Source organism: Pristiophorus japonicus, chromosome 24 (genome assembly GCF_044704955.1).
Source record: "Pristiophorus japonicus isolate sPriJap1 chromosome 24, sPriJap1.hap1, whole genome shotgun sequence".
Taxonomy (NCBI): domain Eukaryota; kingdom Metazoa; phylum Chordata; class Chondrichthyes; family Pristiophoridae; genus Pristiophorus; species Pristiophorus japonicus.
This window is the reverse complement of record NC_092000.1, coordinates 26,799,206-26,826,764: the sequence shown is the minus strand read 5'-3', so window position 1 is coordinate 26,826,764 and position 27,559 is coordinate 26,799,206. Positions and strand designations below refer to the sequence as shown.

The following is a 27,559-nucleotide window of genomic DNA, read 5'->3' as shown; positions in this document are numbered from 1 at the left end:
ATGGGGATGTGCAAGAGTCCAGGATTGGAGGAGTGCAGGGATCTCGGAGAGTTGTAGCGTTGGAGGAGGGTACAGAGATAGGAGGGGCAAGGGATTCGAAAACAAGGATGAGAATTTTAAAATCAAGCCGTTGCTGGACTGGGAGCCAACGCTGGTAAGCGAGCACAGGGTGATGGGTGAACGGGACATGATACGAGTTAGGATACTGGGCAGCAGAGTTTTGGAAGGTGTTTGTCTGCCCGTTGCTCCTGTAGAGTCTAACTCAGCACTCCCTCACTCTATCTACAGTAGCCTAGAGGGTTTTGTCGCTGAATCGCAGTTCCCCTTGGTGTCTTTTCTGCTCCATCACAACTGAATTTCCTTACTGCCTTGTTCAGTTTCAGAGCTTTGTCAGAAGTAACTCGGCTCCATTATTACGGGAGTGTTCAACATGGCTCATTCACTGTGCGTGCATTATGATAAATTCCACTTTGTAAATTGCTGTGCTGAAAGTTGTGCATTTTCCAATGTTACAAAACAATTAACGCAATTTAACATGATGGGGTGGGTGGGTGGGGCAGGGGAGGGAGGACATTTTGATCCGGGTATTGGTGCTCGCTCGCTCTTTCTAAATTCAGTTTCCCATTTAATGCAGCATGTTCACAATAAAATGAAGTTGAAGCGACATTTAGTATGAAATGACAGCTCGTGTTCTTGCAGTTAGTTCTTAGCTGGCTCTGCTTTGCTTTCCCACCTACCTCGTATCCCTTGTCCAGGTAATTGTAAAGTTACTCAAGTCCCCTCTTTGCTATGTGGGCTTACTACTTTTTTTAAGCACAGTTTTGAAAGCAGAAAACACTAAAATAATTGAGAATTATCACTGGTACGCTTTTGTCGACACCAACACCTTGGTTGCCCGTGCTTGCAAACATCGCACCACCACACCTACACCGCGAATATGCAGTCTCCAGAGAATATAACCGCTACACCAGCAAAGACCTGCCGATCCAGGTCGACTTGAACAACCTACCACCACCCCGTCTCAAATCTAGAAGGCCTTTTTGGACCGTCGCTGAAGCCCTTCAGCGATCTCCCCTCAGCCTTGATGACCGATGGCTAAATGCTTGGAAGAACTGCGTCATATGGAATGGATTCCTTACAGAGGACTCCACAATACAACCTGAAGGATCAAACCTTCCTCGCAAACAGTGGACAACCATCAATCGTCTCAGAACCGGTCATGGTAGATGCTGCCTCCTTCTCCACAGGTGGAAGATTAAAGCATCCCCCTCATGTGACTGTGGAGCTCCTAATCAGACCCTGGAGCACATCATCGAGCACTGCCCTCGGAGGACATTCACAGGCAGACTACAAGATATCCACGCTGTTACACCGGAGGCTTTGGCCTGGATATCCAACTTGGATATTGACGTTTGATTTGCTTTGCTAATACCATACTTAAGATTACTAAAATAATTTGCTTCTTAATATCGGACTTTAAAAAGAAATTCAGTTTTTTAAGAAACCTTTTCATTTTTAAGAAAAGTAATGTGGTAAACGGGGAGCATGAAGCCCTACGGACAAGGCGACCAGATTTCAAATTCCCTGTTTGTCATTATTCCCCCCCCCCAATAACTCTTCTCAAGTTTTTAAAAATTATAAGAAAAAATATTAGTTTGGAATTAAAATCCTGTAGTGGCCCTTATTTTCTGTGCAAGAATTTTTTTTTAAATGAATACAATTAAATACTTTGCCAGTTTTAAATCTAAAATGTTCTCTCGCAGGTCGGGATGGCCCACGATGGCCCAGGGCCTGGTGCTCCAGCTCTATTTATAGCCCCGGCCTGTGGAGATGTTCTCTCGTGGCCCATAGAACCATAGAATATAATAGTCAGTAATTTCAGCTCTCGTTCTACCGACTGTACCCACCTCCCCTTTCTCACGTGGCCTGGTCCGGGTCATGTCTCCGCTCACCTTTGCTTCCCATAGCCTAGTTCTGGTCTCACTCCTGCTCCTACTTCCCTTTTCCCATTCTGGTCCTGCTCTGCATCGCCATAGAAAATAGGTGCAGGAGTAGGCCATTTGGCCCTTCGAGCCTGCACCACCATTCAATGAGTTCATGGCTGAACATGCAACCTCAGTACCCCATTCCTGCTTTCTCGCCATACCCCTTGACATCATCAGCCACTGGTTCTGGGGATGGGAGCACAGGGCCCAACGGCGAGTACTCCTTAACAAATGCCATTTTACCCAGTGCCTACCACACGAGCCCAATATAACATTGCAACTACACTGTCCACCTAAAACAGAATTTCCATTTACAGAATGAAAATTTGTCGTCATCGTTATCATCTTGCTTATTTTCTGAACCTCCGCTCTGGCTATTAGTGGTCTGATAAGCAGCTCATGTAGACTGCTTGATTACATGTACTAGTGAAGTGGCAATTAATCCCAAACTGATCCTGCTTCATTGTGGAATTGAACAGCTGCTGGTAGTGAGAGAGTTGGTGCTAGTTAGGTGTTTGTTGTCGGTGTTTACAGTGGCATCATTCCCACTGATGTCCTTGTGCCCCCCTCCCTAGTTTTCCAAACTGCACCGTCAACCAGCCTCTGGCTGATTGCCTGATCTGAAATACTGATTGGGTGGGGGCGGGGGCGGGGGCGATGCTTTGAAGTCCAACTGAAATACAATTGAAAGATGTGTACTGAATGCAGATTGACATGCTGGCTAATCTCTACAAAGTGTGCCTTCAGAGTCATATTACAGGCTTTGCCATTTGCTGCCTTCACGGCTGCCTATTCGGTGATTGTGCAAAACAGGCAGCAGAAACTCCGCACTGAACGTGTTCTGCCTGATTTTTTCCCAAAGGTTTACTGAAAGAGCGGCATGCCTGAAGCTATCAAATCGCTGGCCTTCAGCCAGAAGGAAGTTTTTTTTACTGTGTTCTTGCTTTCGCTGAGTAACCAGCTGGAAGCCGCGTGTATCAGTATCAGTGCTGCTGAGGGCTGCTGCTCTTTAATGTGTATCAGGAAGGTGTGCGGTTTACTGCAGACTGCTCAGCCAGCCTGTGCATTAGTTGCCTCGCTGAGTGAAGCCAGGATGTTGCTCGAGTCTCGCTGATAAAATTAGCTCCCTTTTTTTTTCTCTTTGCTGTAACTGCTGATGCCAAGAGTCACAGAACGAAGAATCCTACGGATCTGTGTTTTAAAATCATGAATCAGTGCTCAGAGGTGACCTGCCAACAAGCTGCTGATCACAAAGGGTCGAAGATGTCCTCTGCCTTGCAAAAACTTGAGAACTTGGCCATCAGGCTCTTTAACAGGAATACAAGGGGGTCTCCACAGGACTTTGAGACAGGTTCAGAAAGTGATAACAGACAGGAGTCGGAGTACTGCTTAGCCTGGAACCTGCACAGTGAGTGTCTATTCACGTATTAAAAGCGCTCCCCTTTTTTTAGATCAATTTAATGCTTGACTGAATTCCCCTGCTACTGTTAATTAAATGCTCAATGTGGTATCATTTCTTAATTGCAGCGTATTTGAGTATTTGCTCATAGCTGCAGGGCTTTGAGCTGTAATGAAACGTCTGAATTAAGAACACTGAGAAGCTGTTTGCTCAATTTGCTGTGTACTGCTCTGATGGAAAGCCCACAGGCAGCCTTGTACTTTCGGAGCGAGTGCAGGTGCAGCAGCTCTTTATGCAGCAGACCCGGCCCGCTCATCGCACACCATGTCCTCACTCGAATGTATGTCGGGAGCATACAGCTCTCTCTAATGCTGCGTTTATGTTTCAGTGCTGCCACTGAGAAGGCTGTGTCGAATTCAGAGCAGCAGTAGGTTTCCCAGTTTGCGCAACTGCTTCCTGTGAATCAAGAAATATGTCATTTGTTACCTCGGCTTCTCTTCGAAAGGTGCGAGGATGGGGTAGTGCAGGCTGGCCTTTCGACTCTAGGATTTGGGTTTGACTCCAGCCGACAGTAATGGAGTGCAAGTCTCTCTGTTAGCTACAAGGATCCTGCACAAAATGATTTTAGCCAGTCTCGGCCCAGTTTTGTAGTGCGTTTCGGCCCAGCGTGCTGCAACTACTCCTGGCGCTATAGGTGGCATTCCTCTGAGGTTAGGGTGGAGGAGTGGGAGCTTTACTCTGCATGAATATTCCTGACCTTGGGAATGTCTGATGCTGACATTGAGTGTCTGCAATGAAAATCATAGACCCATACAGCACAGAAGGAGGCCATTTGGCCCATTGCGTCTGTGCCATCTCTTTAAAAAGCTATCCAAGTAGTCCCACTCCCCTGCTTTTTCCCCATTGCTTTGCAAATTTTTCCTTTTCAAGTATATGTCGAATTCTCTTTTTTTGAAAGTTACTATTGAATCTGCTTCCTCCACTCTTTCAGATCATCATAGAAACATAGAAAATAGGAGCAGGAGTAGGCCATTCAGCCCTTCGAGCCTGCACCGCCATTCAATACGATCATAGTTGATTCTCTATCTCAACACCATATTCCCACTTTTTCCTCATACTCCTTGATGCCTTTTGTTTCTAGAAATCTATCTATCTATCTCTCAAATATATTCAGTGACTTGGCCTCCACAGCCTTCTGTGGTAGAGAATTCCACAGGTTCGCCATCCTCTGAGTGAAAACATTTCTCCTCATCTCGGTCCTAAATTTCCTACCCCGTATCCGGAGACTGTGACCCCTTGTTCTAGACTTCCCAGCCAGCGGAAACATCCTCCCCACATCCAGTCTGTCCAACCCAGTCAGAATTTTATACGATAACTTGCTACGTAATGAAAAAAATTCTCCTTATCTCCCCGCTGGTTCTTCTGTCAATCATCTTCAATCTGTATCCTTTTGGTTATTGACCCTCCCTACCGCCAGTGGAAAAAGTTTCTTTTTCTTAACTCTTACTGAAAACCCCTCATCATTTTAACAGCTTATCAGCTTGTCCTGCCACCTTCAAAGATTTCTCTGTGTGAATCCAGTGGTCTGAGTGTTCCTGAACCCCTTTTAAAATTGTACCGTTTATATATTGCCTCTCATTCTTCCTCCCAAAATGCATTACTTCGTGCTTCTCTGCATTAATCTTCATCTGCCATGCGTGCGCCCATTTCACCAGTCTTTCTACGTCCTCCTGAAGTCTGCTACATTTCTGAGGTTTATGTCAATTGCAAACTTTAAAAATTGTGCCCTGTATTACCCAAGTCCAGATCATTAAAATAAGAGCAGTGGTTTTAATACCGACCCATGGGGGACAACACTATAGTACACTTCCCTCCAGTTTGAAAAGCAACCGTTCACCACTACTCTCTGCTTTCTGCCTCTTTGCCAATTTTGTATCCATGCAGCCACTGCCTCTTTAACCCCATGGGTTTCAATTTTGCTAACCAGTCTATTATGTGGCACTTCATCAAAAGTCTTCTGGATGTTCATATATGCAACATCAACTACACTACTTTCATCAACCCCCCCCCCAAAATTCTAAGTGTTATATTTCTCAGCAATAGTGTACAAAATTCACACAGAAATGACCAGACTCCTTTTGGTTGTCCTCTGTGGAATCAAGGAGGGTAGAATCATCAAGGGTGCATTGCCCTCCTTCTGAAGAAGATTCAATATTCATTGACCAGTTATTCCTTGGTTAGACTACAGTTATAATCTTGGTTAGGCCACACTTGGAGTACTGTGCACAGTTCTGGTCTCCATATTAAAAAAGGATATTGAAGCACTGGAGACGGTGCAAATTTGAAAAGCTGATACTAGAACTGAGAGGGTACATCATCATCATAGACAGTCCCTTGAAATCGAGGAAGACTTGCTTCCACTCTAAAAGTGAGTTCTTAGGTGACTGAACAGTCCAATACGTGAACCAGAGTCCCTGTCACAGGTGGGACAGACAGTGGTTGAAGGAAAGGGAGGGTGGGACAGGTTTGTCGCACGCTCTTTCCGCTGCCTGCGCCTGTTTTCTGTATACTCTCGGCGACAAGACTCGGTGCTCAGCGCCCTCCTGGATGCACCCCCTCCACCTAGAGTAGCCTTTGGCCAGGTGTCGGAGATGTTGCCTTTTATCAAGGAGACTTTGAGGGTGTCCTTGAAACGTTTCCTCTGCCCACCTTGGGCTCGCTTGCCGTGTAGGAGTTCCGAGTAGAGCGCTTGCTTTGGGAGTCTTGTGTCGGGCGAGAGTACAACTATCAGAAAAAAAACTGAATAGGCTGGGGCACCTTCTAGAAAAGAAAAGTCTGAGGGGTGACCTGATAGAGAGGTCTTTAAAGTTCTGAATGGGTTCGATAAGGTAGACATAGAGAAGATGTTTCTGTGTATGGGGGAGTCCAAAACTAGGGGCCATAAATATAAGAAAGTCGCTGATAAATCCAATAAGGGATTCAGGAGAGTGATGAGAATGTGGAACTTGCTACTCAAATCCCCCATCATCAATACCCTGGGGGATCACCATGGACCAGAAACTTAACTGGGCCAGCCACATAAATACAGTGACTACAAGAGCAGGTCAGAGGCTGGGTATTCTGCAGCAAGTGTCTCACCTCCTGATTCCCCAAAGCCTTTCCACCATCTACAAGGCACAAGTCAGGAGTGTGATGGCATACTCCCCACTTGCCTGGTTGAGTGCAGTTCCAACAACACTCAAGAAGCTCGACATCATTCAGGACAAAGCAGTCTGCTTGATTGGCACCCCATCCACCACCTTCAACATTCATTCCCTCCACCACCAGCGCACCGTGGCTGCAGTGTGTACCATCTACAAGATGCACTGCAGCAACTCGCCAAGGCTTCTTCGGCAGCACCTCCCAAACCCACGACCTCTACCACCTAGAAGGACAAGGGCAGCAGGTGCATGGGAACACCACCACCTCCCAAGTCACATACCATCCTGACATTGCCATTCCTTCATAGTCGCTGAGTCAAAATCCTGGAACTTCCTACCTAACAACACTGTGGGAGCACCTTCACCACATGGACTGTAGCGATTCAAGAAGGCGGCTCACTACCACCTTCTCGAGGGCAATTAGGGATGGGCAATAAATGCGCACATCCCATGAATGAAAAAATGGAGCGGTTGAGGCAACGAGCATAGATGCGGGGAGGGGGGCGGGGGTATAGATGGATATGTTGATAGTGAGCTAGTAAGGTGGGAAGAGTCTCATGTGCAGCCTAAACACCGGCACAGACCATTTGGACTGAATGACCTGTATGTGTGCTGTAAAATTCTATATAATTCTATGTAATATGCATCATAGGCAGTCCCTCGAAATGAGGATGACTTGCTTCCATGCCAAAAAAAAGGATGAGTTCACAGGTGTTTTGAAAGAAGAACCCGAACTACATCCTCAAGGGTGGAAGATGCCTGTGCATGGATTTTTTTAACGTGTGGTGGCTGTTGTACACCAGCCACCTCACGGGCTTGACAGAGCTAGGTCTTGGTCCAGTGGCAAGGATTACCTAAGACAACGGGAGACCAGCTCTGCTGCACGGACCTAGTGCGCGCACACATCGCAGTGTGGGCTGGCCCGTGCTGCCCCTGGCCCCGAACTCGCGCCTCCCCTGGGCCGCGATCACTTCCCTCCACAGTCTCTCACAGCTCCTTCGCCCCAACCTCGCCGCTCCTGCTGTATCTGCCCATGCTCCAATCACGGATCTGGACCTTGCTGACATCACTCTTCGCTGCCGTTGCCCTCCTGCACCAGCTCGCGCTGTATCTTGTAGTGTCCTCCACGCTGCCATGGGCTTGCCGCTCCTTTTATGGCCCTGACCTGCCACTGATGGTCTCTTGCAGGTCGGGGCCTCCACGCTGCTTCCAGATGCCACGTCAGTAGAACAGATATTTCAGTTTAATCCTCAGCTGTGCTCATTTCAATTATTTGCTGTTATTTTCAGCTTCAGTTTGATCTTTAAAATGATACCCTTGTCTCACCCTTTCACCAGCTCTGCCTGTTAGAGTTACAGCAAAAATGATCTCTACAGGTGTTGAGCTAAAAGGTGCCAAATTCAGAAGCTGAAGAAGGCTTTATTAAGGCCCTGTAAGTTCACGAGGGATGTGTGAGATCTGGCTTTGAGCCCTTCAAAGGGTCCTTTTAGCTGCCAGTGAGATTATCCCTGTCCAGATCAATCTGCTAATGTGGTCAGGTAATGAATGAGAATCTTGCCGTTCGGTTAAGTAATCTGCATCAGTATTGCAAAGGGGATGGAATGTAAAAGTACGGAAGTCCTGCTACAACTGTACAGGGCATTGGTGAGACCACACCTAGAGTACTGCGTACAATTTTGGTCCTTGTTTAAGGAGGGATATACTTGCATTGGAGGCAGTTAAGAGCAGGTTCACGAGTTGATTCCTGAGATGAAGGGGTTGTCTTTTGAAGATAAGTTGAGCAGGTTGGGCTTATACTCATTGGAGTTTAGACAAATGAGAGGTGATCTTATTGAAATGTTTAAGATTCTGAGGGGGCTTGACAGGGTAGATGCAGAGAGGATGTTTCCCCTTGTGGGGAAATCTCAAACTAGGGAGCATAGTTTCAGAATAAGGGGTCGCCCATTTAAAACTGAAATGAGGAGGAATTTCTTCTGAGGGTCATGAATCTTTGGAATTCTCTGCCCCAGAGAGCGTGGAGGCTGGGTCATTGAATATATTTAAGGTGGAGATAGATTTTTGAACGATAAGGGAGTAAAGGAGTTGAGGCCAAGCTCAGATCAGCCATGATTTTATTAAATGGCAGAGCAGGCTAGAGGGGCTAAATGGCTGACTCCTGCTCCTATTTCTTATGTTCTTATCATTCTTGGACAAAAACAGTGCACATGCAAATGTTTCTTCCACTCTGCAAGACACTTGGTACAGTTTACTTTGAATTGACGCTTTGGTGCAAGGTCAGAGAGGGTTGATGTACCGGTGCTTCCATACCTTGTCAGGAGCTGGATGGTAGCAGGGGAGGAGCGCACGATATACAGATCTGGTTCGCATGGAGTGTTACCAGTCACTGCACAGATTCCACAACATCAGCCGTAAGGGGTCAGTTTAGTTTCAAAGTGGATTGTTTACTTTTCCCGCGAGCTGTGGAAGTGAGTTTGAGTGGAAGTGAATTCCAGGGCGGTTGAAACTGTGAGAAAGTTTTAAATGTTCGGTCGAAATTGATTACAGAAAAGATGCTTGGCTCTTTATGAGGAGCTGAGATTATTTTGTGCCATTACATTATGAAGCTTTCATTTTTGATAGATTCAAAGTCCTGTCTTGGGTAGGCCAGAAAATCACTTTGAAGAAAAGCTGACAATACCATGTTTAGTAATGCTGCCTGTTGGAATTTGCCATTGATTTTTTTTTTTGTAGAGGAAATGGAATGCTCTGATCCAAACAGCCCAAATTCACTCAGCAGCATCTGTTCTGTACCATGAGGAAAGAGTGGTCATTATCAGAACTGAGATATCGCTGATGGCTCAGTGAGCTTAACTCGTGAGTAGCTGAGCCAATAGATTAAGTCTGGGTGACGTTACCAGGACCCAGGTCGCCGTTTGGAGCGTGGGCAGGAACATCGGCTGGGCCCTGGTACAGCAGAGGAGTGGGAAGGTTGTAGCAGACTTGCAACAAGTGTTCCGGCGGAGAAGTGATGAGGGATCGTGGCTGAGATTTGGTGAGTGATCGTGGCAGAGGTTCTGCGAATGTTTGGTGTGGAGGTGCGGCGGGAGATCGTGGCGGAGGTGTGGCGAGTGTTTGTGGCGGAGGAGCAGTGAGAAATTGTGGCAAATGAGGGTAACGGGGCCCAGAAGAGCCGAGGGTCCGTGCAGAAGAGCAGGTCTCCAGTCGTCCTGGTTAACCCTTGCCACTGGACCAAGACCTAGCTCTGTCAAGCCCGTGTGGTGGCTGATGTGCAACGGTCACCACATGTTAAAAAAAATCCACGCACAGGCATCTTCCATCCCCTCAATTGGAGTTCAGGACTGGAACATCGGGTCCTTCATTGAAACATCTGTGAACTTATGTGGAAGCAAGTCATCCTCGTTCGAGGGACAGCCTATGTTGATGATGAGATTAAGCAGCATTGTCACTGATCGCAGCTAGGCAACAGTAGAGGCCACTGCAATGGGCTACCACTCTGGAGCGGTGGAAAATCCGCCAGCGTTCCCGCTCCCGATTGCTATCTCGTGACTATTGGTGGACATTTGTGATTGTGGATGTTGGCTGAAGATGGGGGCAATCTTGCCAGCCACGTCCACCATTGTAGAGTAGCACGCCAACACTCAGTCAAGGCTCACACTTAATGTGGCCACTTGGGCCAAGTACCAGTGGCCAGCCTGTGCCGTGGAATGGTATCTCAGGAAGCAATCAACCCACGTCCTTGAAACACTTTGCACGTGTGATTTTTGTTGGCTTCAACAACAAAAAACAAGCAGGCAATCCATCAGTAATGAACCTTTAACACTTCTCCAGGAGCTAACAAGCCACCTTAAGCAGTATAAATGTCAAGAGTTTTTTTTAGTCCAATGTAATAGTCACTGCACTTCAAAATAATTCATTGCGAAGTGCTTTGAGACATTGCTGAGAGATGTGATGTCACTATACAAATGCAAATTCTTTCTTAATCCAGCTGGGTAGATTGTGCCATTGTGCTAGAAAATAGCTCTGTCATTTCAACAATGGTGCAATGCAAGTCCTTGTGAACTCTGTAATGGAAGGTTGCAAGGACCTTTTTGGTTGGGGAGAATAGCCAGATGCGCCTGGATTATAGTGAGTAAAAAGTTACATGACTGTATTGTGTTAGGCGCCTTCTCCTTTCTCAGCCTAGTAATAACTATGGCACTCCCACACTTCACCTCGGGTGATATCTGTGCTGTGCGTAATGCAATGCACGTGAATAGACACACACATTTTATTTAGCAAGAGAAATAGCAGTGTGTCAAATCATTTAAGTTCCATGTGGGCAACTTTGGCAAGGCAGCATTTATTGTCCTGACAGCATTAAGAGTCAACCATGTAGTGTGAGACCTTGTACAGGGCCTTAGTGAGGCCTCATCTGGAATATTATGTTCAGTTTTGGTCTCCTAATCTGAGGAACGATGTTCTTGCTATTGAGGGAGTGCAGCGAAGGTTCACCAGACTGATTCCTGGGATGGCTGGACTGACATATGAGGAGAGACTGGATCGACTGGGCCTGTATTCACTGAAGTTTAGAAGGATGAGAGGGGATCTCATAGAAACATATAAAATTCTGACGGGACTGGACAGGTTAGATGCAGGAAGAATGTTCCCGATGTTGGGCAAGTCCAGGGGATTGGGGAAGTCTAAGGATAAGGGGTAAGCCATTTAGGACTGAGATGAGAAGAAACTTTTTCACTGAGAGTTGTTAACCTGTGGAATTCCCTACCGCAGAGAGTTGTTGATGCCAGTTCATTGGATATATTCAAGAGGGAGTTAGATAGCTAAAGGGATCAAGGGGTATGGAGAGAAAGCAGGAAAGGGGTACTGAGGTGAATGATCAGCCATGATATTGAATGGTGGTGCAGGCTCGAAGGGCCAAATGGCCTACTCTTGCACCTATTTTCTGAGAGACTGGAGTCACGTGTAGGCCAGTCCAGGTACAAGTGGCAGGTTCCCTTCCCGAATGGACATTTGTGAACCAGTTGGGTTTTTACGACAATCCGGTGGCTCTTGTGGTAATTTTGTTTTCCGAGTGCTTGTCCACAAATGATCAGATTTATTGAATTCAGTTTAACAACGAACATTTCATTGGGGGATTTAAACTCTCGGGTCGAAATTCCATTCACAACGCCACATGTTAGCACCGGAAACGGGCGGTTAAGGATTTCCCGTTAGTGGGGAGCGGGGCCCTTGGCTTAGTTGGGACGTGGGGGCGGCGCCAAGACGTATCGCTGCGCGCTCTACTGCCACCCACGTGGTGATGTCATCGAGCGCGCAAAGCCCCCTTGGCGCTGTCACTGCAAAATTAGGTAGGTACGGTGGCCTTACCGGCAGGCGGCTGTGCAACCTGGAAAGGCTGTCGGCATATCGGGGATCCCGAGGCGATATCGTCCAGAGATCAAGCTAAGTTGTTAAATTTTATTCAGCATTTATGTATTAATGGCAGCAGTGGCGAAGTGTGGATCAGAAGTTTTCGGCAATGTATTTTTTCCCAGGTTTTTCAACACTCATTCTGGCGGCAGCCTACCGTTAGGAAATTCAGTGGGCCTCCTGAGCTTACCGCTCTGTTGACGCCCAAGGACGAGAGTACAACGGCATTTTTAGCGCTGCTCTCTCATCTTTGGGCGGTAAAACTGAAATTGGCTCCAAAATGGCGGTACCAAATTTCGACCCCTCAATCTCTCGGTTACTAATCCAGATAAAGTGCGACATCCCCACCGACATCTGGGAGTCCCGGGCCAAAGACCGCCCTAAGGGAGGGCGCTGAACACCTCGAGTCTTATCGCCGAGAGCATGCAGAAATCAAGCGCAGGCAGCGGAAGGAGCGTGCGGCAAACCAGTCCCACCCACCCCTTCCCTCAACGACTGTCTGTCCCACCTGTGACAGAGTCTGTGGCTCTCGCATTGAACTGTTCAGCCACCAAAGATCTCATTTTAAGAGAGGAAGCAAGTCTTTCTCGATTCTGAGGGACTGTCGATGATGATGAGTCCAGCACTATAACCACTAGGTTGCATCTTTTATGGCAATCCTTTTCACCCAGCATATTTAGTCTCTCTAAAATGTAAGTTTAGTACAGGCATCTTTCCTTGGTCACAGATCTGTGTCTCGGGTGCAATACACGCTCTAACTAGGTTTTTAGTTGACTTTTTCTGATACTTCGTATCAGTTTGGGGCAGCTGTCATTGTAGAAATAAATAGCAGTTCCCGGTTGCGTGAGTTGTAGCAACTGACATCATCCAAAAGATCAAAATCTGCTGAGTGGAGCAAGCTGAATGGGCCTTCTCCCGTTTCTATGTGTCTGGTTGATGGGCTGAGCTGCGGAAGCTCAAGTTGTGAATCACTGCACTTTTGTGACTACTCGGAGGTGTTGCTATAGCTGTCTGGTCTGTGAACTGTAGCAGAGTACATGGTGTAACAACTACTTGTATTTATATAACGCCTTTAACATAGTAAAATGTCTCGAGGCGCTTTACAGGAGTATTATGCGATAGAAATTTGACACTGAGCCGAATAAGTAGAAATTAGCACAGGTGACCAAAACCTTGGTCAAAGAGGTAGGTTTTAAGGAGTGTCTTGGAGGAAAGAGAGATAGAGAGGTTTAGGGAGGGAGTTCCAGAGCTTGGGGCCCTGGCAACAAGGCACAGCCACCGATGGTTGACCGATTATAATCAGGGATGTTCAAGAGGGCAGAATTAGAGGAGCGCAGACATCTCTGGGCGGTTGTGGGGCTGGAGGAGATTACAGAAATAGGGAGGGACGAGGCCATGGAGGGATTTTGAAAATAAGGATGAGAATTTTGAAATCGAGGCGTTGCTTAACCAGAAGCCAATGTAGGTCAGCGAGCACAGGGAGTGATGGGGACTTGGTGCGAGTTAGGACACGGGCTGCGGAGTTTTGGGTGATCTCTAGTTTGCGTAGGCTAGAATATGGGAGTCCAGCCAGGAGTGCGTTGGAATAGTCAAGTTTGGAGGTAACAAAGGCATGGACGAGGGCTTCAGCAGCAGATGAACTGAAGCAAGGGTGGAGACGGGCGATTTTAGAGGTGGAAATAGGCGGTCTTAATTATGCTACAGATATCTGGTCGAAAGCTCATTTCAGGGTCAAATATGACACCAAGGTTGCGAACAGTCTAGTTCAGCCTCAGGCAGAAGTTGGGGAGAGGGATGGAGTCAGTGACTAGGGAACGGAGTTTGTGGCGGTGACCGAAAACAATGGCTTCGGTCTTCCCAATATTCAATTGGAGAAAAATTCTGCTCATCGGGCAAGCAGTCTGACAATTTAGTATAACATTATTCTGCTGCTTGGTGGATGTTATGTGTAGCCAGAAATACTTCAGAGCGTTTGAGGCTGTCAGAGCAGTGTGCTGGAATTCAGCCGTCTATGGATTTAAACAAAAGGCGAGGAGAAAGAGACAAACTGGAAAAAGAGGAGGAAAAATGATATAGCCAGGCCAAATACTGTGGAACAGAGGAGGGCCGTTTGACTCCAGGAATTAATGAAGCAGTTAAGCAGGCAAAGTATAAGATAAGGCCAGAAGTAAGGAGAGAAGAAACAAACAGGTCAGACTAAGGACTGGAGTGGTGGGGAGATGGAGGTGGAGATGGGGGGGTGGGTGCAATAAAGCATGCCTCAGAATTCTGTGCACTGATAGCAGCCTTGAGAGTAAAATCAAATTTGGCGCTCTATACTACTGCATCCCAGATACATGGCTAAAGGAGGAAATAGACTAGGGGTGAATTTACAGGGATGCAAATTGTTCTACAGGGTTGGAAAGGATAAACTGGGAGGAAATGTGGCTTTTTATTTGAAGGACATGATAATTGAGATAGAAAAATATGGATTGAATGGAGATGCTGAAAAGATTGTGGGTCGAGGTGGATGGCATCAAGGGAAAAAGGCAATGTATTGGAATCTGTCATGGTGAGGAAGAGGGATTGAACCTGGAATGTTTTACTTAAATGAGGGGGCGTGTGCGGTTCAAACATAATTGTTCCGGATGGCCTCAAATTCCAAGGGATAGTTCGGAAGGTTTATAATTTGAGTAAAAATATGCTCCTGGACTCTGCACATCAAAAATGGTGAAGGAGCCCACAGGCTGTGTGAGCGATACTACTATGCAGCGACGAGTGATGTAGAGGGTGTTCTGATCGAGAACAGCTTGGAAAAAGAGACCACCACGTGATTGGAAAAAGGGTGGAGTGCAAGGTAGGCTTCGGCAAGGCGGATTTTGAGAGGGTGAGGAGGGAACTAGGAGAACAAAAAACCGTGACGCAATAGAAGGGGGGGGCGGGCACATGGCAGACGGAATGCATCGCTGACATTACACAGGAACTCTATTCCACTGGGAAGCAAGTGCAGCAGAAGAAGAAGGAACCACTGTGAGCAGCAAGTGAAATATGTGGAGGAGACGGCAAAGGGGGAAAACTTTCAAATGTAAGATGGATTAATGGCTGGACGTTAATGCAGGAATGTAGAAGAGGTGAAAAGACTGATCAGAAGACGTAAAATTGAAAATAAGGTTAAAATGGCACCGGGACAGGAAGCCTAATCTGAAAGGCTTTTAGAAATATATTTGTTGCGAAAAGTCAGTTAAGGTAACAGTTGAACCCTTTAAGGGTGAGCTATCGGTTGTCTATTGTTGCTTTTTACTGGCCTTGGAAAGCTGGTACTGTTTCTTTTATTAGATGTTCCTAGCGATTGGTCTTGGCGAACCCGATTAATTTTACTTTGAGGTTGCTGCCAAATCAACTGTGAGCCAACAGTAAAAGCCCCCCCTCCCACCCCAAGTTAAATGTAAAAGCAACAATAGTCATGGGCGATATCTTTTAATAGCTTCACAAAGGAGGCCAAGCGTTCATTTTCCAATAGAGAAGTGGGATTTCCAGGCTAAAATGAGAAAATATCAAGAAGGAAAAGATTTTGTACAGCCGCTGGACAGGTGACGAGCTCTAGAAGAGGAAGGGGCACCTGGCATATGGGGTGGTCTACACTGGAAGTAACGAGTAGACGATAAAAATGTGTGTGTGGATTACAAATTCAGGCCAAATCAACAGGTCTGAACTAATGATTTAGAGTAAGTTACGTGAATTAGCTCATATGTAGCAAGTGTCATTTTAATATGGACAAATGCAGTCTTAAACTTGATGAAAGGAAATTTCAAGTACGGTTATACCCTGTAAGTGTATCATAGAATCATAGGGCTAGACTTTCCACTTTGTTCACTAGGGCCCAACAAATGGGCGATGTTCCAGCTTTACCGATGTTGCAGCCTTCATGATCGCTGGAACATCGCCCATTTTTGGATTGCGATTTTCGGCTCGGTGATAGCCCAGCGATGTGAAATAGGTGAAGCAATAGCCCAGCGATGGCGAAGGCAAAAGCTTCTCTAGCAACGGCCGCCTTCACGTGCGCGATTTTTTTTTTTTAGCTGCCCCTTGCATCCCTCTGTCTGGGGAACCTGCAGCTACGATGGGGATCCCAACTAAGGAGGTACCGGAACCATGCAGCATGCAGTTGGCAACGGCAAGACGCACATTGGTGCTGTCGCAAACCCCACGGAGGCCAGGTCAGAAGCTACGGCCTACCCTGGACGACCACGCGGAGCTTCTGGCACGACTGTGCGAGGAGTCTGTCGCGATCCAGCACGTGCAGCTCCAGGTGTTCGTGAGGTTCACGCAGGAATTCTCGCGGGTGTCTGCTAGCCAAGAGCCGGTGACGCAGCAGATGATCTTGGAGTTGCGTGAAATCTCTGCCTCCACCCATGCCATGCAGCATGCGTTCTTGGCGGTACAAGGTGCTCCATCCTGAGCTTCTGTGACCACAAACACCAGCTCAAAATCCTGACTCGGACGGTGATCCCCCTGTTTTGTCTTCTCCTCCAACAGCCCCCCCAACAGGTGGTCATCCCAGCATGCCCCCCACCACGGCAGGAAGTCTTGCCATTGCCCACTGCACGCCGGCTCCGCAGCAGTACTCGGGGACCAAAACGGGTGGGTGAGGCAACGACGTTGGGGGGGGGGGTCCAGGATCTGGAGGGAAACGTGGCCGCAGGTAGGGAGGGGGGTGCACTCTTTTTAATATTTCTATTCACATTTATTGTTGGTATTGTCCTTTCACTGTCGGGGTATAGGTGGGGCGGGGGTGGGAGGGAGTTTTGGTGTTTGGAAATGAAAAGTTACGTTCAAAAGTTGTCATTTTATTAAAACCATTTTATTTCATTTTACAATTGTTGTGCAGTATCTTCTCATAACGTCAGTTAGAATAGAACATTAGTGCAACTGTTGTTAAATAATGTCCTGGCCAGACCAAGTAAGTATGCAACGTCACTTATTTATATAAATATAATAAAATGTCTAATTGTGAGTGTATCTATCTTGACAAGGACCTTAAATAATTCACAAACTATCTAAGCCCCTGTTTAAGAGGCCTCCTGTTTTTCTCCGACGTTCAAAATGGCGTCCGTAGTGCCGAGGTCAGTGAGGAAGGCCAGGCAAGAGTAACTATTCTCAAGCGATGTTCTCGGCCAGCGATCACTTCAGCGATCACCTCAGCGATGTGAGCCGAAAGTTGTGCCGGGCGATAGACTGTCCCATTTTTGGGCGATATCAGCCCTTTTTGGGCGATTATATGAGCACTAGCCCAGCGATGTGAAGTGGAAAGTCTTGCCCATAGAAAATTACGACACAGAAGGAGGCTATTCGGCCCATCGTGTCTGGGCCAGTGTACTTGTTAAAGGAATCTGTTAAATGGATGAAGAAAGAGACATGGGGGTAATAGTTGATCAGTTTTTAAAGGTGCACAAGCTGGTTGAGGTAGCCTTAGCGGGAAATAGAAGTTTAGGTTGTATTGCTACGACTATCAAATACAAAGCAAGGAGCATTATACTTAGTCTACACAAAGCTGTGGTGTGTTCACACTTGGAGTTTTGTGTCCAGTTTTGGTTGCCATACATGGTGGAAGACATTATGGCTTTGGAGGCGAGTGAGCGGGATGATACCAAATCATAAAATCATAAATTATGAGCATAAGCTACAAGAATAAGGATTATTTACTTTGGAGAAATGTTGCTTAGAGACAATAAGATTTAAGGTTTTTAAATGGATGAAGGGATGTCTATAGTCCAGAGCAATTCGTCCTGAAGTCATCTTTAGGAAATCATTGGAGAGGAGTTGTGCCTGGACACGAGAGACCGGCAAACATAAGTTTATAAAGTGGAATCTTAAGGCCAGTGAGCCTGTAATAGGTGAGTTATTACACGAAGGAGGCAATAATGAAACACCAGAAGAAAGGAAAGTGAGGTCTGACCAATCTATTCTTCGAACAAGCAACGCATTTGGTGGACATAGGTAATGTATCCGCAAGATCCTGCAAATCCCCTGGGAGGACTGGCGCACCAATATCAGTGTCCTTGTCCAGGCCAACATCCCCAGCATTGAAGCACTGACCACACTCGATCAGCTTCGCTGGGCAGGCCACATAGTTCGCATGCCAGATACGAGACTCCCAAAGCAAATGCTTTATGCGGAGCTCCTTCATGGCAAATGAGCCAAAGGTGGGCAGTGGAAATGTTAGAATGACACCCTCAAAGCCTCCCTGGTAAAGTGCGACATCACCACTGACACCTGGGAGTCCCTGACCGAAGACTGCCCTAGGTGGAGAAAGTGCATCCGGGAGGGCGTTGAGCTCTTCAAATCTCAATGCCAAGCGCGTGAAGAGGTCAAAGCGCAGGCAGCGGAAGGAGCGTGCGGCAAACCAGTCCCATGCTTCCCCCTTCCCTCAAAGAATGTCTGTCCCACCTGTAACAGGGTCTGTGGCTCTCGTGTTGGATTGTTCAGCCACCAAAGGACTCACTTTAGGAGTGGAAGCAAGTCTTCCTCGATTCCGAGGGACTGCCTATGATGATGATGACGACAGTATGGATGTTATAAATTTTAATTTCATCAAAGTTTTAATGCAATGTCACACAGCCAATAGGCGCGTAAAGTTGGCGGGCACGGAACGGGGGTTGCTTCTGAAGTGGATCGGAAATTGGCTGAAATCAGACAAACCAAGAGCAGCTGGAGCTGCATTGGGATGGAAGGGGTTAATTGTGGGGCGCTTCAGGGAATCCTCTCTTTGGGTGTTGCTGTTTATAATTTCTGGTAAGTCACCATACTGCCCTGGAGACACCCTGGAATTGGAGAGTGCATAACATTGGCAGCTAAATAGATACCTTGGATTCATGACCGAGCTATGGAAATATTTGTACTAAAGGCGGCCTAGGGGAGATCTTAAGATTCTTTAAGGTGTATACATGGATTGAACCCTGGTGATGTTTGTTTGACAAACATTTCGCAATCCTGCAACAAAGTGGTAGAAATTTGAGCTGAGAAGAAGGAAGGTGAGCAGATGGCATACTTTCAATAACCTTGCACAGGGAATGGTGTATGTATGCAGTAAACTGCTAGGGTGGCACATACTGTTGGCAATTTCAAGGGGACCTTGATAAATATTTGGCTGAGAAAGGGATAGGAGAGATACTCTAGTGTATGACAATTTCTTTTGATCTTGGAGAGTGGCCAGATATACTGCAACGATCTACTCCTGTGCAACTGTCTAGACTCGGAAATTGCAGTACAAGAGAACTTTGTGATAGCCAACTGGAGTTATCTAATCAAATCTCAAATCTCTACTTTTATTCTTAACATACTCCTCCAATTCCCTTTTAAATGATAGTCTCTGCCTGAGTAGTCACCTGCGGTAATACACAATTCCAAATTTTATTAATCTTCTATGTGGAAAAAATCTTCTAACTACTACTTTCATTCTTTTAGTGATTATCCCAAGTCTGTGCCCCATGTTACCAATTCGTCAACAAGTGAAAACAATCTTTCAGTACTTACCCTGAAAATCTTTCTTCATTTTGAAAACCTCTCTTAGATCCACCCCCGTAACCTTCCCTGCTCCAGTGAAAATAGTCTAATGTTTTTGAGTCTTAATGACTATAATCTCTCATTCCTGGTATCAATCCAGTTAATCCCTCAATGTTCCCTCTCCATGGCTCTGATACCTTTTTGTAATAAGCTATCCAGGCTCCCACACAATTCTGCATCTGGCGTAATAAAAATCTTGTACAAATTCATCATTACTTCCTTGCTTTTATACTTAGCACTTTTGTGTATAAAAGCCTTTTTAATGACTTTTTGTACTGCAGTCGCACCTTTTAAAGATATCTTTCTTTTATCTGTTTTGTTATTTTTTCCAAAATGTACCACTTCACATTTTTTTATATTGAACTGCACCTGCCTCATATCTGCCCACTCCGCTAGCTTGTCCATATCCTTCTGAGGTCTCTGCGTTCTTCTTCATCATCTGCCATGCTCCCTAATTTATTAACCGAACGAGTGGGTGGCTAATCTGATCAGTTTCTCATTGGGCAACTCGAGTTAAAATTCTACAGTTATTGTTAGAAATGTGACCAAAATTTGTCAGTTATACCCTCACTTAAATAGTAAATAATGGGGGCGAGATTCGGGAGTGCCCCGTTTAGGGGGGCGGTAACCTTTGCGAGGTGGAACTTCCTGCACCAAGTGCAGAAGTCCCGCTCCACAACCTAAATTGGGGTCACTGCCCCTGAGAGGAAATGGAGCACAATGTTGGGAGTTCTAGTTCCTCTCGGGGGCGCAACTCTAGGTGCTACATGGCCTTTCCGCGTAGCGCTAACGCGCTCACAAGACCCCCCCTTCCGTTAAAGGGGAGAGCGCTCTGGCGAGCTCTGCAAGGGTTTTAATGGGCCTCCACTAGGCCACCAGGGATGCGGGGTGCCATGGCCACAGCCTAGCGCCGAAGCGGAGTGCCGGGCTGCACCATCGCGGCAAGGACCCCCGCGGAAAACCGCACCGAGGGCTGGCGCTGACATCGCCCGCGGCCGCCTCACGGGACGCTGCCCAATTTCTGCCACGGGTAAGCGCACGATGATGACGTCATCGCTCGGGCGTTACCGGTGGGGGCGAGGTGCTACCAGTTTTTGCGCCTCCGCTAACTCTCGCACAATTTCGCAGGAGCCAGTAGCCCCCCCCTCCCCCCAGGTGAAAATAGTTTTGCGCCATGTTAACGCTCCCCCAAAAACGCTAACGGGGGGCGCCCAGCATGCCAATTTCACCCCAAATGTGTATGACTCCTTTTAAACAATAAAATGGGAGTAATGTTGATTGGGTGAGAAGTAGTAAAGTGGGAGGAGGCTCGTGTGGAGCATAAACACTGGCATAGACGAGTTGGGTCGAATGGCCTGTTTTTGTGCTTTAACACTAGAGTCCAGTCGAGCATGACAGTGAGGTCCACATTATCCAATGGTAGTTATTGGTAAAACAAAGATCGTTATTCACAGACCATGCTGCTTTGTTAGTGCAGCCCTCAGTGCATGCAGATCAATTATCTTTATAAAAGGTGCATTTGTTTCTACTATTCATTCTCGGGATGTAGGTGCCATTAGCAACGCCAGCATTTATTGCTCATCCCTAGTTGGTGAGCCTTCCAACTGCTACAGTCCATGTGGTGAAGATACTCCCACAGTGCAGTTGGGTAGGGAGCTTTTGTTTTCCCAGCTAGATTTTCCCAGGAGGAGTAAATCTAGTTTTCCCCAATGTCTGAAATAGTTTACCATTAAACATGTTGCAAGAGCATTGCAGTCTATTCTTAATGGGCTCAAGTTTCAGACCCCCACTGGAACGGCGCACATCGGAGAGGCCCGCCTAATGTGTGGAACTGAAAAAGCACCAAATACTTACCTCGCAATTCTTCGATATCTGTAGACCCGTTTGCAGTTTGGCACGGCGCAGCAGGAGCTGCTGGGGGCGGAGCTACAGCCCTGCGCCGAAAAGAGTGTGCGCAGTAGCTCCTGGCCCTCCCAGCGCGTCCTGTCTCCCGGCGATGACCCTATCCTCACCGAAGGGACGTCGCCCCTATCCCGGACCGAGTGACCTGCCTGCCCTTACCTCTTCGGCGGCGGGGCCCGCCCGATCGGCATCTTGTCGGGGGCGGATTCCGCCGGAACTCCTCTTCGGCAGTGGGGCCCGCCCGACTGGCATCTCGACGGAGGCGAGCCCCGCCCGAACTCCTCTTCAGCAGGCTGTTGGAGGGCTCCCGGTGCTGCAGTAGGTGATTAGAAACTTTTAATTTTTTATGTATTTTTTAAAATTCTTTGTTTTATTTTTTTATTTTGTTTTGATTGATTTATTGACTTATTGATTTATTTATCATTTATTATTGATAATGGCTCTTTATTGGTGAAAGTGAAGTGTTTAATGCTTTGTAAAATCCCCTAGCTTCCCTTCCGCCCCCCATCTCTCGCTACCTGCGCCTAATTTATAAAAGTGTACAAAAATCGACACTTACTCCGTTCTAAGTTAGTTTGGAGTAACTTTTCACAGCCTAAACTTGCAAAACCGGCGTAAGTGCTGGTAACGCCCCCTTTTGTAAAAAAAAAACTGTACTAAAACAAAACTATTCTAACTAACTAGAACTGGAGCAAACTAAATGCCGAGAATTGCAATTTCTAAGAAATTCCATACTAAACTAGTTGCTCCAAAAAAATAGGAGCAACTTGAGCCCAACAATACGAAGTTGTTTCATTCAAATTACTGAATGATTTTAAATTCAAATCACGCTCACAGTGGCCTATTGTGTCATCTTAATCCAATTGTTTAATACGAATTTCTGAATAATTTGAAATTTTGGTGGGGGGTGCAAAAGTTGACTTTGAATTATTAGGAGTGGACTGTATTGGACATGTTCTGCTCTTACAACTTTTCGTACAGCTTTTCAAAGTTTCTTACTTCCTTTAGGAGTGTGTATAAATTTAATTCCGAGGGTTTCTCTGGAGAAATGGCTACTGAGAAAATAAGGAGGAACATCTTTGATTTTCTATCTTGGGAGAGTCCCTCATTTTAACGTCGCACTTTGTTCCTCATGAGAACCCGCCGTAATGAAGCCCCCCCTCTGGAACTACCTCAACCACGCAGGTAGGTTATAAGGCAGCCCCGTGTGTGCCTCGTAGAGCTGTTCCCAATGATTTCAGTCAGATCTGACTTGTTACAGGGGGTAGGCTGCTTCAGATCAGTGGAGGAACGGAAACCTGGAAAAACGAGCGACCCCAGAGGGTGGAAAAGAAAGAAAAAAAATAGAAAAAACTTGCATTTATATAGCGCCTTTCACGACCACCGGACGTCTCTAAGCGCTTTACAGCCAATGAAATACTTTTGGAGTGTAGTCACTGTTGTAAAGTGGGAAACACAGCAGCCAATTTGTGCACTGCAAACTCCCACAAATAGCAATGTGATAATGACTGGATAATCTGTTTTTGTTATATCGATTGAGGGATAAATATTGGCCAGGACACCAGAGATAACTCCACTGCTTCAAAATAGTGCCATGGGATCTTCTATGACGGGGCCTCGGTTTAACATCTCATCCGAAAGATGGCACCTCCGACAGTGCAGTGCTCCGTCAGCACTATACTGAGTGTCAGCCTGGATTTATGTGCTTAAGTACCTGGAGTGGGGCATGAACCTTCTGATTCAGAGGCGAGAATGCTATCAGCTGACACTGAAAAAGCACGTGCGACAGTAGGGCATCTCTTCCTAGTTTTGTTTTTTGTGAGTATTTATATGCCCACTAGCACATCAGTTCAGACGCTCAGTAACTCATTCTATATTGGACCCTCAAAACAAGAGAGAGTGACCATCAGTCTGGGCTGGTTTACAAAGCAAATCGGAGTGTCTGAAGAACAAGGTTGTAACCGGCAGCACCACCTAATCCTAGTTTCTATCATCTTGTTTCTGTAATGAAGCCGTGCTTAATTTAGTTACTGTAGAATGCATCAGCCCCAAAACATTTCTTCTTAATTATATGTCCCAACAGTGCCAATTTACTGCTGCTCGTTGTTGCAACACTCTTAAATGAAACCGCGTGCTATTTTGACCTGCTCATCCCTAGCATGTTAAGAATGCTCAGCATTTTTCTCCATTATGAAGGACATCCCGGAGTGGATTGTTGAGTTGGGCCTCACTGGTTTTGCCACATTTTGCAACAGCCACTGATCCAGCCTAGTGCCTCAAGGTGAAGGGTGGAACCAGCAGAGGCCTCGCTCGTGATACCACTGACTCGCTATCTGAGGCTTTTGGGCACATTTGCTTAATCCTTTGTTGTTTAAAACTAGGATTTACCTTTTTATTTCCTGTTGCGTGCCAATCAATCTGGTCACTACATGCGGACACTGAGTGTCTTCGACTGCACTGAACTGTGAATGAATACACGGTTTGTGGTGGGAGTTCAGTTGTTGTGTCACAGCTGCCCTGCTTTTCTCCCCAGAGAATTCAGTTTTCTATTGTTACGTGAGCAGGGTTTTTTATTGATGTAAAAATTGCTCTAGTTTCACATTAGGTTTACGTGTCACGGCACCTGACTGCAGGCGAGAAAGACGTGAAATTATATAGCACCTTTCTTGACCACCGGACGTCTCAAAGCGCTTTACAGCCAGTGAAGTACTTTGGGCGTGTTGTAATGTGAGAAACGCGGCAGCCAATTTGCGCACAAAAAGCTCCCACAAACATCATCATCATAGGCGGTCCCTCATATCGAGGATGACTTGCTTCCACTACAAAAAGGGATGAGTTCACAGGTGTTTCAATGAAGGACCTAATATTCCAGGTCCTGAACTACATCTTGAAGGGTGGAAGATGCCTGTGCGTGGAATTTTTTAACCTGTGGTGGCCGTTGCACACCAGCCACCACACGGGCTTGACAGAGCTAGGTCTTGGTCCAGTGGCAAGGATTACCCAAGACGACTAGAGACCAGCTCTGCTGCACGGACCCAGTGCGCGCTCACATCGCAGTGTGGGCTGGCCCGTGCTGCCCCTGGGCCCTCACCTCTTCTGGCCCTGAACTCGTACCTCTCCTGGGCCCCGATCACGTCCCTCTACAATCTCTCGCTGCTCCTTCGCCCCGACCTCGCCGCTCCTGCTCCAATCACCGACCTGGACCTTGATGACATCCCTCTTCGCTGCTGTCGCCCTCCTGCACCAGCTCCGCTTTACCTTGCTGTGGTACGCCGTCACGCTGCCCCTGGCCGTCGCTCGCCGCTCCTTTTATGGCCCCGACCTGCTGCTGATGGTCTCTCGCATGTCGGGGCCGCCACACTGTCCACAACCCACACGTTCAGAGAAGGCCCACCACCACCAGGCAATTACCTTCTGCCCTCACCCCTCATCAGCTACCACATTTCCTGGGAAACCCGGCCACACTATAAAACCTGCAAAGCAGGTTAAATCAGAGGTTGCCATCCTCACTAACATTGGCCCCCTCGTCCCGCCTCTGTTAAACCCAGAAGTGGGTGGGTTGGGGTAGATTTCAGATATTGCAAAGTTTAAGTTCAGAAGTATCTTCAGCACAAGTGAAATTTTGCATAATTTGCTGGTGGCTAGATTAACACTGAGCACAGTTTCTGTCATTTTAAAAAGAATCTTCTTCCACAGCCCCCTCACAATTGCGTTGTCTGTGTAGGGTTGTGTTGTACAGATCCGATAATTCCCGTCTGATTCCCAACCTGTGATGAGGAGCTGGAGAAGCAATGGGGGTGTTGCAGCTTCAGCTCCCTGCCCCCCCCACCCCCGAGGGGCAAGTTATCCAGGATTCCAGCTTCTCATTACTCCAGTGACCCTTACTGCATTGTGCGTGTGGACATGACATGTGAAGTGCAAGATGGTCATCAGCTGTGATGCCCTCTGCGGTAGAATATCCGCACTGAATAACCTGCTGATGTTCACTAGCTAAGCTCGTGCATGAAGAATAGTGATTCAGGCGAGGTAACGGAGACCAGCTGTTGCCTAAAATCTGTGATCTCCTCCGGCCCTACAAACCCCCCCCCCGGATTTCTGCGCTAATCCAATTCTGGCCTTTTGAGCATCCCTGATTTTAATCGCTCCCACAAACAGCAATGTGATGATGACCAGATAATGTGTTTTTTGTTACATTGATTGAGGAATAAATATTGGTCAGGACACTGGGGATAACTCCCCTGCTCTTGTTCGAAACATTTCCATAGGATCTTTTCGTCCTACTGAGAGGGCAGACGAGGGGCCTCAGTTTAACGTCTCATCCGAAAAACGGCACCTCCGACAGTGAAGTGCTCCCTCAGTACTGCACTGGAGTGTCAGCCTAGATTTGGTGAAGATTAGTGTGTACTCTTGCTCTGCTCCCTTTGGCTGCTTCTGATGCACCTTGTTCGTGCTTCAGCTCTCTCCATGATGGCCTATCCCTCCAGCCTCTCTCAGTCCTGCCTTCTCATTCGAAAACATTTGTACTTTACTTTTTGTTACTGACGACTCGGTATTTAACTTTCTCCCCAACCCCCTGGGTAATTTCCACTTCCTGTAGGTGGCTCTGCAGCCTTAGCTGGGGTGGGGGGGGGGGATTTCCATTCTCCGCGGGTGCCTCTCCACCCTCCCTCCTGGCAGCTTCATTTGCAGTCAATGTCTCTTGGATCGGTGTCAACAGCTTGCCAATGGCCACGCAGAGTTGGCGAAATGTTCCTGCCAGGGCTCTGAACACCGTACGAGTTGGGTGAGAAGGCGGATTTTGAAAGGAAAAGCCAATAATCACAAATCAAGCAAAACGCCCAAGGGTGAGACAGCACGAGTAAAGGTTTTAAAGGGTTTGTAGAGAATCAGCAAACTGAGCGAGAGAGGGGGGGGGGGGGGGAAACAAACAAATTCGGGAGAGCCATAGAAGCAAAAAAAATGAGACTAAGTGCACCCAGGAAAGCCGCTAATAGAGAGAAATGGTGAATGTACCCAGAGGAGGTGCAGAGAAAGTGAGACACTGAGTGCATCGAGCTGCACAGAGAAAGAGAAATGGTCAGTCCAGCTAGGAAAGAGGGAGAGACAATGAGTGCTGAGAGGGACAGTGAGTGCACCCAGGAGAAGTGTATAAAGAGAGTATCAACCAGAACACCTAAGGAAGAGACAACCTGAATATTCTCGACAAACTCTTTTTATATCTAAAGAACAGAAAACCTAATGAGAGAGTGAGAGACATGAGTTGCAAATAGGGGAGGTACAGAGAGACACAGACAGTGATTGCAACCAGAGCTTCAGCCAGAACAGCCCTGTACTCTGCAACTCTCTTAAATCTCTTTGCTTACGACGTGTCTTCCCCCAACTTCAATTTTTTTTTCTCCGCTCTCTTTTTGTCCATTCCTTAGCTTATCTTCCCCAACTTCTCCGTTAATTCCTGCTCTGTGTCCACTGCCCCATAAAGGACATTGGGTGGTTCTGTCACATGGAAGGCGCAGTATAAATGTAAGCTATGCGAGGAGACTATGGGCCCAAGTTTCGAGCCGCGCCTAGAACGGCGCAGTCCCGACCTGGACGCCTGTTTTTCGCGCCACAAAGTGCGCCTAAAAATAGGGTTCACATTTTCCAGCTCCCTGCAGGTCGTTTGCAGCTCGGCGCAGCGCAGCACGAGCTGTAGGGGGCAGAGCCAGGTCCCTGTGCTTAAAACAGTGCCGGGACCTCTGCACATGCGCGCTACAGTGGGCGCGTATGTGCAGTAGCTCCAGGCGCCCAAAACTGTGTGGGAGGGGCTGAAGCACGCAGCCCCTAACCCTGGCCGACTTGCCTCATTGGGGCTGCGTGAATAAGGCTCCTCCCACGGCCAGCTCCTGCTTCCTCCCGACCAGACACGACTCCCGCTTCCTGCCCCCCGCCTCGGGACTGGACCCGACACCGACCCGACTCCCGCTTCTCCATCCCCCGGCCCCCCCGACCCGACCTCCCTCTCCTTCCCTCCCCCCGACCCGAACCGAACAGACTTCCCTCCCACCACCCCCCCGACCCTGACCCCGTGCTCCCGACCCCGACACGCGCTCCCCCCGACCCGCGATCCCAACCCGACCCAACGCCAC

The 27,559-nt window shown here is 47.4% G+C and overlaps 1 protein-coding gene across 2 annotated transcripts in view; it reads left to right on the top strand.

The window, feature by feature from the left end:
* LOC139237985 (cAMP-dependent protein kinase catalytic subunit alpha-like) overlaps positions 1-27,559 on the top strand; it is a 217,238-nt gene that overhangs the window by 42,443 nt on the left and 147,236 nt on the right. Inside the window, exon 1 of one of the 2 annotated variants that reach the window (XM_070867357.1) lies at positions 2,810-3,393. The exons of the other annotated variant lie outside the window; for it this stretch is intronic. Within the exon in view, the coding sequence (XP_070723458.1) occupies positions 3,192-3,393 (202 nt within the window). The 5' untranslated portion in view covers positions 2,810-3,191. Of the gene's footprint in view, positions 1-2,809; positions 3,394-27,559 lie in introns of those variants that run through there. 2 annotated transcript variants of the gene reach the window in all.